This window comes from Eumetopias jubatus, unplaced genomic scaffold (assembly GCF_037043125.1).
Source record: "Eumetopias jubatus isolate StellerSeaLion01/CBP00866 unplaced genomic scaffold, mEumJub1_p1.0 scaffold_9, whole genome shotgun sequence".
NCBI lineage: Eukaryota > Metazoa > Chordata > Mammalia > Carnivora > Otariidae > Eumetopias > Eumetopias jubatus.
The window spans coordinates 61,138,193-61,151,148 of record NW_028274815.1 but is presented as its reverse complement, the minus strand read 5'-3'; the positions used below and the strand labels follow the sequence as shown (position 1 = coordinate 61,151,148).

The 12,956-nt window shown below is 49.0% G+C and overlaps 1 protein-coding gene across 9 annotated transcripts in view; it reads right to left on the bottom strand.

The window, feature by feature from the left end:
• BCL11A (BCL11 transcription factor A) overlaps positions 1–11,169 on the bottom strand; it is a 100,618-nt gene extending 89,449 nt beyond the window's left edge. For 7 of the 9 annotated variants that reach the window (XM_028089683.2, XM_028089687.2, XM_028089685.2 and 4 more), the window contains exons 1-2: positions 10,720–10,927; positions 3,485–3,814 (exon numbers count right to left, since the gene is read on the bottom strand). In XM_028089683.2, the coding sequence (XP_027945484.1) occupies positions 3,485–3,814; positions 10,720–10,774 (385 nt within the window). In that variant the 5' untranslated portion in view covers positions 10,775–10,927. Of the gene's footprint in view, positions 1–3,484; positions 3,815–8,398; positions 8,471–10,719 lie in introns of those variants that run through there. The other 2 variants (XM_028089686.2, XM_028089682.2) reach the window with 2 other exon arrangements.
• Positions 11,170–12,956: the final 1,787 nt, after the last annotated feature.

The window sequence follows — 12,956 nt, the reverse complement described above, 5'->3', positions numbered from 1 at the left end:
TTTCTCCCATTCTCTTAGAAAGCTAACTTCATGACAGCCCAACCCTAATTTGAAGATTTCGTGTGTAAGAAGCCAAAACCTCAAATCTGACACTGTGGGATTATATTTTTGGCCTTTTCTATAAGTGAACAGCAGTTTCCCATTCACTAGTCTTTGATGAGTATTTCCCCCATCATAAAACAGGAGACTAGAAAACACAACAACACTCCTATTAAAAGCCCTGACTGCCAGTCACACACAGGCTGCTCATACCTCGTGGTGAGTATCTGAAACACAAATACATGCACTGGACCCCACGCAATATAACCTGCTCATTTCCAGTTAAGTGAATACTATTTCAATGGTCTCAATGGATCACAGTCACGCAATATTTTTAATTTTGAATGAAATGAAAAACCAAACTGATTAACGTCAATGTGTTAACAGACGTACGTGGGTGAAGTGCTGGAGCACAGACCCATCTATTTGCCAGGTAAAAACCATCCTTTCCTAAAAAAAAAAAAAAAAAATACTGATCTTGGAGAAGCCTGTGTACAGTCAAAATGCATATCACTTTACTAAGGATTTAAAGAACTCTACTTTATTCTCCTATCTGAAAGCCCCAAATTCTAAGCTTTATTTATCTCAGGAAAATCTGTCATTGTTTTATTCCTGCTTCCTGCCTATAAAATGGCACAGAGCACACTGAGCTCAAATCCAACTTACATCACTTTAATAAAGCCTATCCTACACAGCGCACTTAAATGACTACCTTTTATGTGGTTGCCAAACATATTCTTCTAGAGATTCATCAATAGATCTCTCTCCTAATATGGAGTATTGCTTCTCCTTTCTTTTTGTGACACAATTCAAATATCTACTGAATGATTATTCTTCTTGTTTCCTTCCTCACCATAAAAAGAAAAGCAGACTTGGAACTGGGAAGACGTGGGCTGGAGAGAAATGGGCTAGTTGTGCACAGCCGTCTTCCAGAACTTCCGTTCAGAGGCACCTGAGGGCCAGGGCATCTTAATTTATGTGCAATGGTAGAATGTTAATTTCACCATAGGAAACTCTTAATTCATTACTGTGAATTATGAGAAGTCGTGATTCTAGTTACTGACATCTCGCTTTGAGATGTGACCACGCTATTTATGTTCAGCCAATTCCAGGGTGGGAACAGGTGATTAAACACAATGAAAGGAATCAAGACTTTGTAATTATTTGTGCATGAAAGGTTTACCTCACCTGGGTTGCAGCGCTGGTGCACCCATTGAATATCTTAGATACCTTACACTGCTTTTCATCTCAGTGAAATTATTTAGTATTAGCACTCTAAAACATATTTTAAATTTGCTTTCTTTTCTTTTTGCTTTCTTTTGTGTTTGTGTTTGTTTTTGTTTTTGGCAGGGCGGGGTGCTTCTCTGGGCTCTGCTATTGTACCAGGTTTTAAGAAAAAAAAAAAAACCTTTATGACAACCAGAAATTAAAGAAAATATCTTTTCTTTCCTTACGTAGATTCACAACTATCACAGTAAAAAGCTTTCACTACAGTGCCTTCCCCCCAGCTTTTAGATTCCTCTTCTAAGTACAGAAGCACAGAATTTTGGAGCTGGTTAATCTGAGAGTGAATAACCTATTTGGGACCTCAGTAAGAAGTGTGGTTTTAATTCCTGCTTGACAGACACTGTGTTTTGTCTTTTAAACGAGCAGCTCGATATGTAAATATGATGTTACATCACGCAAGTGTTACTCCATATTTGGTGATTTAGAAAGGCTTTGGATCTCCGAAGTCGACAAATCCCCTTCTGCCGGCTCTTGCTTCATTAATCATGCCTTACGTTTTCCTTCCAGTCACAAGACAGCACATGGAAATGGTCATTGCCATATCCTACTGGGGGGGTGGGGGGAGCGAGGGTATAAAATCTTAACCTACATGTCACTTAAGCTAAATGTGGTGGAGTCTAGAAAAATATTTTGTAAATGCAGCTCCTCTGGTACAGATTTCTCATTTCACTAAATGAAAAGTATCTGAGTGTTATTGCAGGAAACATTAAAATAAAAAAGAAGAAGAAAGAAAGAAAGAAAATGCCACGTTTCATTTTAATGATCAAATTCCAGAGGGGAAAAGGAGAAATAATACGACATTTAATCCCCTCTGGACCACTGACCTACTACAGTTCAACTCTATGGTCAAACTAGGTCAGAAAGACAAGTTTCAGTGAATCAATTGATTATATGCACTCTTTCCTAAAACTGAACAAACCTTCTGCCTTTTAGGGAAGGGGGCAGGGGGAAACAGAAGAAAGGGGTCCACCAACAGCCTTGGTATTTTTGTCACCACAGACTCTGCACTCACTCTGTCTTGTGTGCTAAGTCACTGTTGTTTCACAAAAACACATTTTAAGGGTCACTATATAGGGCTGCTGTTTATCGCTTAGAGTAGGGATTTAAGTCCCTCTGTTAGCCCGCTAATTCCTTTTCCCCGTGAGCTGCTGAGAAACCCACACACCTAGCTACCTCTCTGCTAAAATTAACCGAAAGAAGGAGAGCTGTTGAATATGGGTATGTGTTTTTCCAATAGAATTTTTACGTTGTGTTATAGCAGAAACAGGGGAAGTCTGGACTGGACATTTGTAAGGGTGACATGTGGTTGTGTAAACCACAAACAAAATCAAGATACATCTGTCAAAACCACATCAGAGACAAGAGGGAGCACAGAGAAGCATTTATCATTTAGCTGAGGAGGCAGGCTGCAGGGAGCAGCCGTTCCTGTCAAACCAACCTTTTGAAATTTCCAACATGCCCTTAAACTTTTCGAGTAAGCATGTCTGTGCGCTTCAGCAACTGCCCTCTCTACTCTGGCCTGGCCAGTCGAAAATGGCATCTTAAAGTCAAGGTCACAGTGTCATCCCACCACGGGGCTGTGTTTAATTACAGCCCCATACGGGCTGACAGCCAATATGGATCCAAGGCTAGCCCTGAAGCTCAGTTAACTCTTTCTAGCCACTCCAAAACATCCTGCCAGCCCACCCCACTTCATGGAAGCCTTGAGAACTAACTGTAACCCTAGGGAGGTCTGACCAGGTATTCAGACTCAAAGAGGTCATCGGCCGAACCACCAAATGCCTGTATGGCCACTTTTGCCTCTGACTCGTCACCATGACTGGAAATGGACGGTGGAAACTGGGCCACGTAGAGTAAGGTTCAACACTTAAAAATAAGGTGAGAAAAAAAAGAAAAGAAATTCAGTATCAGTAGATCCAGAGAGAGGGCATCAGGTGTGTACCACCCTACATCTGACTCAGTGAAGTGGAAAATATTTATTTTTTTGTGTTCTGGATGTAAGCAATAGGACTGATTATTTTAAACATTACAGGGCTGTCAGGGACAGTCACATGGAGAAATACAGAAAGCACTTCACCACTCCTTAGTGCTTGGCTACAGCACCTCTGAAAATGAAAAGAAAACATGCAAACAGCTTTTCTCCTTGCTTCTCATTTACCTGCTATGTGTTCCTGTTTGGGGCAAATTCCTCTAGATGACGTTGATAAACAATCGTCATCCTCTGGCGTGACCTGGATGCCAACCTCCACGGGATTGGATGCTTTTTTCATCTCGATTGGTGAAGGGGAAGGTGGCTTATCCACAGCTTTTTCTAAGCAGAGGCTGCCATTGCATTGTTTCCGTTTGTGCTCGATAAAAATAAGAATGTCCCCCAATGGGAAGTTCATCTGGCACTGCCCACACGTGAGGAGGTCATGGTCCCCTTCTGGAGCTCCCAAAGGGCCGTGGTCTGGTTCATCATCTGTAAGAATGGCTTCAAGAGGTTCGGCTGTGGTTGGAGAAACAAAAGCACAATTATTAGAGCGCCAGAGAAGAGAGAAAAGGGGGAAACACATTCTCAACCCCATCCCATCCCACCACATTATATAAAGTGTTTCTAGGCTCCTTCATATAATACCCAGAAAACATGAGCACCTAAAACATGTAAGGATGTGAAGATGATCAACAAGAAAGCAAATTTATCAATGAGGCAAATCATCATATATTTAAAGAAAACTCTCTGACTTGCCTAACTCCTGAGAACACACACACACACACACACACACACACACACACACACACTATAAACTGTGTTTGGTTTGCGAGTTTAGAAACAATGTTGACTGTTAAATAAATCCTCACGCAGGGAATATAAAGAAAGCTTAAATAATAACTACCCCCCCAAACTGGTAAAAACATGTACTGAAACCAAATTTGTTTCTTTTTTCCTATAGACTAAGTTGTCCATTGTGCCAAAGAATAAAAGAGAGGTGAATAAACACACACACCCTTTGTGTGTGAATGTATATACTCCTAAGTATACAGAGACATAGCTTCATAAATTAGAAAGCTACTATATCACACAGAAAATGTGCCACATTTACACCGTCATAATAAGAAAACGACTGCATTCACCTGTGAAACGGATCTAAATAATAATCATAACGCAGCATAATTCATACTGCCAAAAACCTTTCTGATCTCACTCTCAGCAGTGCCACAAAATCAAAGAAATACCAAATTCACTGACAATTCTTCTCAGACACATTAGCTAAATGGGATACTTTTGAGTACTTAAGAAAATAAGCCAATTAGTCATTTTTTCATTCTGAAGAAAGGAATGCCTAAAATATTCTAAACATGTTTGCACTTGGTGGCCTCCATCACATAAAAATCAGAATGGTCAAGCAAACGCCACATTTCAGAACAAGGCTGAGAAGTCCTTTCTTTAGACTTGAAATACTTCGCCTAATGTTGTCAAAGTTGACTAATTTTCTGAATGAGCTCCAAAACGCTTCATTATGGGACTATTTCTACACACATAATCACCAGTGGATGGTATAACAAGGTAGATATGTCTTTCATTCCTGTTTCCTTTTTTTTTTTTAACTTTGCACCAAAATACTTCAGCATCTCATTTGAACAGCTTCTATCATTTTTTAACCTTCCAAAGGGGAAAAGAGAGTTGGTTAAGTCTCTGCTTCTGAAACCGTATGCTTACTCTATCAAAAAAAATCACAAAATACAAAACACATCCAGGATGCTGCCAGTTAATAAAACTGAAGCAGAAAATGTACAAGTCTTAAACAGTTAATCAGTCTGACCTTCTTTAGCAAGCTGCCAATTTCACATTTAATGAACTTAAAGCCACAGAGAATCAAAAAATAGATTTTAATTTGAGTGTAGAATATTGGAACCGATTTTGATAAAGTGCAAAAATCCAGTGAACTCAGGTTAAATTTATTTCAACCCTACCCAGGCTGAATATTGAGGGGGAAGATCTGGAGTAACTCCCAGATGTGCTGGGTGAAATAATATTGAGAGAGCCCTGCCTAGCTGCACCTGTGCTCAAGTAGGACATGTCATAATTTCTAGCCTCTGGTACTCCTCCTAATTTAACATAAGGTCACCACAGGAATATGAAGGTTATATTCCCACTAATAAAGGCAGCAAGGTAAGCACTTATGTTTCTTTGCCCAACATACTGACCAAAAGACAAATACAGAATACACATGCACGCTTTTTAAATAAAAGGAGATAAACGGAAGTGCTTTTGCATTATGCCTCTATGTCATTTTTCTCCTACATTTGCTTTCATTTTGACCAAGTGAGGAACTGAATAGGGAAGTCATCTCCAAGATCACTGATATTTGAATTAAGGATTTTTAAGGACACATTGACAAATGTGGCTTTTTGTTGTTGTTCAGCATTAACTACAAGTTCTGAGGTTCAGAGATTAAAGAAAGACTCTTTGCTTTATTAAAGTTAGTACTACGTAGAACCTTTCCAAAAAAAAAACAAACATTTTTTTAAACTCCACCATTAAGATTCTTTTTTTTTTTTTATCCCCAAGGCCTGACATATTTCTGAATGTGGAAATATTATTTAGGAACAAAAGGAAACATTCTCCTAGGTATCAAATAGTTAAAGGTAATGCGGTGCAAACAGACTTGGTTAAAGTCTTCTAAATGTAGTGACTGAACTGATTTACAATCAAAACCAGGAAATGAAGTGGTAATTCAGAGGTTGCTGATTACACCTCCACATTTCACCTAATTAATTTTATAGGAGGCAAAGTTCTTGAAAATAACAAGATGATCAAATGTACAGATATAAAACCTGTAACCTCAACATTTTCTATGCTCTTAACGTAAATTATTGCTAATTAACAAGAATTATATCCTAATGTATGAAATACGTCTAACATCGGGCTTCTTGCAAAACATTTGGCTAGTAATGTTCAGAGAAATACCAAAACGTGTTCTTATTATTGCTGCTATATTATTAAAAATAAGACGAAGTGAGGCACAAAGAAAATATGAAAATACCATTCTCTTGGTGTAGTCTACTGATTTGCATTGACATCTTTTCTCAGTGGTAATCAACATTTCCTTTCTGGGCATCTGATAATTTCTCTGTATTTTAATGCAAATTCCTCTTTCCCTAAAAACATTCCTAACCTCAGCCATTTTACCCCCTCCCTCAATTCAACTCCATCCTCTTTCGCCCCCACAATACCATCCTTTCTAAGCTCTGGCCTAAACCTCCCGCTACAAAGCGGGGAGTCCAGGATTGAAGTGGAAGGGAGTGGGCAAATAATCATAATAATTAGCCGCGAATTCTCTACAAGAGGAGAAAGAAATAGGAAATAAAATGCTTCTGCGTTGAAACAGCAAAACAGACTGGAACGTCTCAATGCCCCAGCGGCTGACTGAGATCTCCTTCCTCTCTGCAGTTGCAAAGGAATAAATTTAAAGAAAAAAAAAAAAGCTTTAGAAGAAATGTAGGGAAGGAGCGAGGGAAACGAGGGCTGCTGGGGAAGGGGGAGGGGAAAAGGAGCTATGCCTTCAAGTTTGCTTTCCAAGTCCTTCCTTTTGATTGTCTTAACAGGGTAAGGAAGCACACCAAGTCTGAAATGCGGAGAGGAAAAGCAAAGAAACAAAAGCGAAGGCTAGGGCGACAGGCCCGGGACAGGGGGCCCAGCGGGGGCGGGCTTTGCCGAAAGTGAAGTTGGGCGCCGGGACTCTGAGGCACAAAGCAAGCAGCTTGCTGGCTGCAGCCTCCGGCCGCGCTGGCTGCAAACACGTGCAGCGGCGGCTGCCGGGCCGTGGGGCCCGGGCCAGGCCGGGAGGCGACGGGCAGCCAGGGGCCCCTACTGCCGCCTCCACCGCCGTCCAGCCCGGCCTCAGGGTGACCACCGTTCCCTGGCCCCGCCAGTTGGAGAAATGGGAAGTGAGGCTTGGAAAACTCGGCTGGTTAACCTGGTGCAGTCTCGGTATCACCACACACACACACCTCAAGCGCGGGCCCCGAAATTCATTCTGTGTCCCCAGGCTTACACTTTTTTACTTTGGGGGAATCTCTGCAAATGCATTTCTCCCGCAATTCCGGGCACGAGTGTGCGCAGCGCGGCGGCGGTGGCTGCTGCGGTTATTCATTATTAATGATGCTGCTAGCCCGCATCATTATGATGATAACTATTACTATTGTTGTGATTTCGGGCTCCGAGGCGAGAGCTGCAGGAGGCGGGGGAGCCAGAGGTCGGGCTGCAGAGACGCCGTGCAAGCCCACCGTAGCCGCCGTTGTCCGTGCTTTGCGCGGGGGTGTGGGGTAGAAGAAGTGAACCGGGAGACTAAATGCAAACTTGCTGGATACCGCCCTTTGGCCTTGCCTCGAAAGCTGAAAGTGCGTACTCCCCTTTTCCCCCCTACCAAAAATGCCCGCCCCAAAAGAAAGCGAAAACTGCACCCCACTCAGCGCCCGGCGCACCCGGTTGTCCACCGCGCTCCCGAGCGCTTCTCCGCAGCCCTGGCCAGGAGCATTTTTAAAGTCAAAATGAAGAACAAAGACATAAGGGGTGATGGGGGGAGAAAGGGAATTCTGCCTAACCGTCCGTTTCCCCCACCCCCACCCTCGCAAAGCTCGTCCCTCCCGGGCCGAGAAACGCAGAGCAGGGAGTGGGGGAGGCTCTGGTACAGGTTCAAGTTCGCTGAGCTTTCTTGATCTTGTTCTGCCTCCTAGCGACCGAATGGCTCAGTCAGCCCAAGAAGCGGAGGATTGGGGGGGAGGGGGGGTCTTGAAGACCGGAATGGCTCCCGCCCCCTCTGCGCACCCAGAGAATGAGAAAGAAGCGGCCCCCGCACCCCCTCCATACTAGTCCCTTAACCCAAAGACCGCACTGAGACAAGGCTAGAGGCCGGCTAAACCCACCCAGCCTGGAGGGTCCCGAGATGGACCCGCGGGTGGGTGGGGGACAGGGGAGCAGCCCGGACTGCACGCCTCAGTCGGTCCTTTGAGCCCCCAGTGCATCCTTCCGAAGAAGGGCCGGGCTTTCCCGAGTCCTGCGAACACTGCCCTTCCTTCCCGCCGGTACCTGGCCGGGCTGTAACTTCACACCGCCGCGCGCCGCGTCTGCTCCGCATCCGGCGCGGCCGGGGGAGTGGGGGGCGGGGGAGAGCGACGAGGGAGGGATGCGCGGGGGTGGGGAGAGGGAGGGCCCCGCAACGTGCCGGGGCGGGGGAGCTTCCGAAGTGTGTGACAAGTTCCAGGGCCTAGTGAAAAATTCAACTCCCTATGCGCACCCCCCAACCCTTTAATAAATACAAAATTGGGTATAGGTGGTGTTTTTAAATTGCATCAGAAATTAAAGTAAGGGTCACGAAGGAGGAGGGGAAGGGATGTGGGCCCTCTCACGCCTTTCTTTCCCCGGCTGCCAAACTTTCCTAAGTGCCCACCGCCCGCCTTTCCAGACGCACTCTGTTAGCCAGGACCCAGTAACCCACCCGCCACCCCATAAAGACTCAAAAGGACCACCACCATCCCCTCACCGCTGACCAAGACAGGCCCGGGTTAGAGAGTAGGAACTCAAGGGTGGGGTGCACGGAGTACCGGGATCCAGCACTCCCCAAACACACACTCGCACATACTACTATGCCCACCTCCCACCCCCCCATCTCACCCCCCCCACACCTGGTCTGGCAGCGCTTGGGAGGCGGGGGCTAGTGGCCAGACCCAGTGGGAGGGGGGCAAGGAAAGCACGTGGTGACCTCCCCGCGGTCCGGAGCAGTGGACAAGAACGTCCGGGGGCGGGGGGAGGGGGCGGCAGACGCGCTTTTTCAATTGCTTTGAAAAATAAAAATGCTTCGCAAAGCTGAGTTTCTCCCCAGCCGATTTCGCAGTCTGGTGGGCTCGGAGAAGGTCTAGGCATTGTGCTGGGGGCGAGAGTGCACTGTGGACCCGGCTGGCGCGGAGTCGCCGCTCGGCCTGCCGCTGTGCGGGCGGGCAGACGGCTGGCGCGGGGTGGGCGATCTCGAGCAGGGCGGGGGCGCGGCGAGGCCCGGCGAGGCCCGGGCGAGGCCCGACCGCCGCCGCCGCCCGCTCCCGGGCTGCCGCGCGGCGCTCGGTCCTCTGTCTGTTTGTTGGCAGGAGGCTCCCGCACACGCGGTGCTTGTAAACATTCAGACACGAGATTTTTCCCAATCAAAATCCACTTCCACTTTTTTTGAAAATCTTCCAAAAAATAGTAAGAGGAGGGAGTTCCTCGCTCCCTCTCCACGCCGCCGGCGCTCCAACTTTGCAATCAAAGGGGTTTTGGGGAAGGGGGTAATTGTATTTTTCCCCCTCTAATAAAGATTGAGATTTTTTAAGGGGGGGTGGGGGAGTCAGAGGAGAGCGTTGCAGAAAACGGCTGGCTGAGCGTTTGGCTTCTGTTTGGGGGCAAGAAATTTTACATCCTCTTGCCTTGTTTTATTTTTGTTTTTATTTTTATTTTATTTTTCACGTCTTTTCGCCGCCACTGAGGTTTGTCTGGGATGTGCGGGCAGCGGGAACCCAGGCGGCTGCGGCCCGAGCGCCCTCCCTCCATCTCCCGCTCGCCCTGGGCCCTTGCTCCTGCACTTCGGCGGCGGAGGCGCGGAAGGGCAAGCGCGAGGAGCCGGCACAAAAGGCAGCGGGACAAACACCCACCTCGGGCCGGAACAAAAGGCGGCAGCGCCGGCCGAGACTCCCGTCCTTCCCGGTCGCCAAGCTCTCCCAGCCGCCGCGGCCCCTCTCCACACTCGGCAGACTCCAGAGCGCCGGGGGGCCCCCTCCCACAATCCCACTTTCTCACTATTGTGGAGATGACTACTTTCCTCCTGATGGCACACTTGACCGTGAGCGCGCTGCTATCCGAGGGCCAGTCTCACCTCTTTTCTCCCAGGGATTTGTTTTTTTGGCTTGGGCTCCCTCCTCCCGCCCCGTTTTCCTTCCTTCGGTGAGTGGAAGCAACCCCCCTTATCCCCTCCAGCTCCCTCCTCTAGGTTTGCAAGAGAGTTGTTCGCATCCATAGCATTGTTCATTATTTTGCAAAATTGAAGGGGAAATCATTGCATTCCTTTTCGAAAAGCGAAATAAAGCAGCGGAAAGCATGAAAGAGGAGGAGTCAAATTTTTGTAAATTAAATAAAAATTAAAAGGTGCGTGCTATCCCAAAAGTGTACGTACGGCTGTGGTTCGGGATAGGATGAGGTTTGTTTTTTGTTTGTTTGTTTGTTTTTCTCCCTTTAAGCTCTTTTACCCCGACTCTCGGAGGTTCATCTCGTGAAAAAATTAAAAAATGCATGCACACACCCCTCTCTCCCCCTCGCTCTTACTTCTCGTCCTGCGCGCTCTCGTGATTATTAATAATTATTATTACTATTATTGGGTTACTTACGCGAGAATTCCCGTTTGCTTAAGTGCTGGGGTTTGCCTTGCTTGCGGCGAGACATGGTGGGCTGCGGGGCGGGCGGCGGCGGCGGCGGCGGCGGCGGCGGGCGGACGACGGCTCGGTTCACATCGGGAGAGCCGGGTTAGAAAGAAGGAGACTCCAGAGAAAATATCTTCATCAGTGCCTTTTGACATCCAAAATAAATTAGAAATAATACAAAGATGGCGCAGGGAAGATGAATTGTGGGAGAGCCGTCATGGCTTTTTTTTTTTTAAGCAAAAAAAAAAAAAGGAGAGAGAGAGAGAGAGAGGAGAGAGATAGAGGGAGAGAGAGAGAGAGAGAGATGAAAAAAATGGCAAAAGCCCCCCTGAGCTGCAAGTTCAAGTGCGGACGTGACGTCCCTGCGAACTTGAACGTCAGGAGTCTGGATGGACAGAGACACACAAAACATGGGCAGGGCGAGCAGGAGAGAAGGGGAGGAGGGAAGGGGAAGCTCACACCAATGGACACACATCAGGGGCTGGACATGAAAAAGAGACCAGGACAAGCCAATGGCCAGTGCGGGGCGGGGGAGGTGCGGGGCGGGGGGCTCCGCAGACGCCAGACGCGGCCCCCGGGGGAGGGGCGGGCGGAGGGGAGGGGGCGCTGGGGCCGCGGGCTCACCAGTGGCCGCAGCTAGCGCCGCGGCGGCAGCGTGGCCGGGAGAGAAGAAAGGGGCGGCGGGGTTGGGGGGGAGCAGGGTGGGGGGAGCGAGACGTGCGCCCTGCTCCCCCCCCGGACGCGGACCCCAAAATGAAAGATTACTTAAAAAAAAAAAAAGGCAAGAGTGTACGGCGAGGCTGCAGCCTGGGTCCCGGGAAGCGCGGGCGGAGGGAAGCCAGGTAGAGTTGCTCCCGGACACCCTCCTCTGTGCGCACACCCACTTCCCCTCACCGCCGCGCGGCTGCCGCGCTCGCTCCCCGTGTGCGGACGCCCAGGGCTGCACTAAAAGCCCTGAGCTCGGGGCTGCGCTCGGGAAACTTTGCCTGAGGAGAGGATAGCAAAGAAAAATCACCCGAAGTTGAGAACTGAGCCTCCAAGTTACAGTTCCGCAGCGGGCGAGGGAAGGCGGGAGGAAGCGCGCAGCAAAACGGAGTCCAGCCCAAGTTTGGAGGGTTGCGGGTCCGGAAAGGCAGCTCCAGGGCCTCTAGGTGCCTGGGCAGCCTGGAGAGAGGGCGCAAGGGCGAGAGAGGCGGCGCAGGCCCGGGCTGGAGGGCACCCCCAAGGCCGAGCCGAGGGCGAGGCCGGGGGAAAGCTGGGATCTGAGCGCCCTGACAAGTGACTGGGTCTGAATGAAACTGGGAGCACGGACTTGAGGCTCCCAAGGGTCGAAAATAGAAAGGACAAGGAATAAAGAATGAGGAGCCAGACTCGGGGCACGTTCCAGCCCCCAGAGGGGAGCGCCGCGGCCCGGGGCTAGGAAGGCGCCGAGGCGTCCACCTCACCGAGCGGCCGCGGGCCAGAGGACAAAGCAGGGGTAGTCCCGAGCGTTCCAGTTCCTGGGAACGTGCTCCGGCGCCGCGGGAGGTCCTCGGGCCGGGTCCCAGGGATGGACACACCCCCTCCCACTCAAGAGCAACTGCTAAAGCATAGAGGCATGGAAAGAAAAATGTTTCTTACAGGCAGGGCACAACTATGCCTGTGCTGTTACCCGGGGAAAGAAAATGGGGAATGGAGAGAGAGCGACTGGCTCGCAGGAGCGGCGGGGAGACCACGGTGGTGGGGTGACCGCCCTGGGTCAACGCCGTGCTGCTCAGACGCCCAGAGCCAAGGCGCACACCCTGGAGCCTGCAGGCCCCTCCGGCCTTTCTACAGACGTTCCCGGGAAATTAAAGAAGACCTGTTGGAAATAAACCCCTGTCTCTTTAATGCACACACGCGCTCGCGCGCGCACACACACACACACACACACACACACCCGCGCGCGCGCGCGCGTGCTGCCGCTGTCAAAAAGCGGGCTTCACTCTGGCGTGGGATACTTTCAGTTTTACGTAAAATGTACAGCAACAGCACCCCCTGCGATTGGAAAGTTTATTCAGAAACGTGTCTGCAAAGTCCCCCGGCGTCTCCCGCCTCCCAGCCTCCCCGCCTGCCTGCGCCACCCTGTAGCCTCAGCCGCCGCCGCCTAGACCGCGCTGCGATTCCAAATCAGGAAGGGCGGGGGGGGAGGCAAACGGACTCAAGTCTAAAGGAGACGCGGAGGG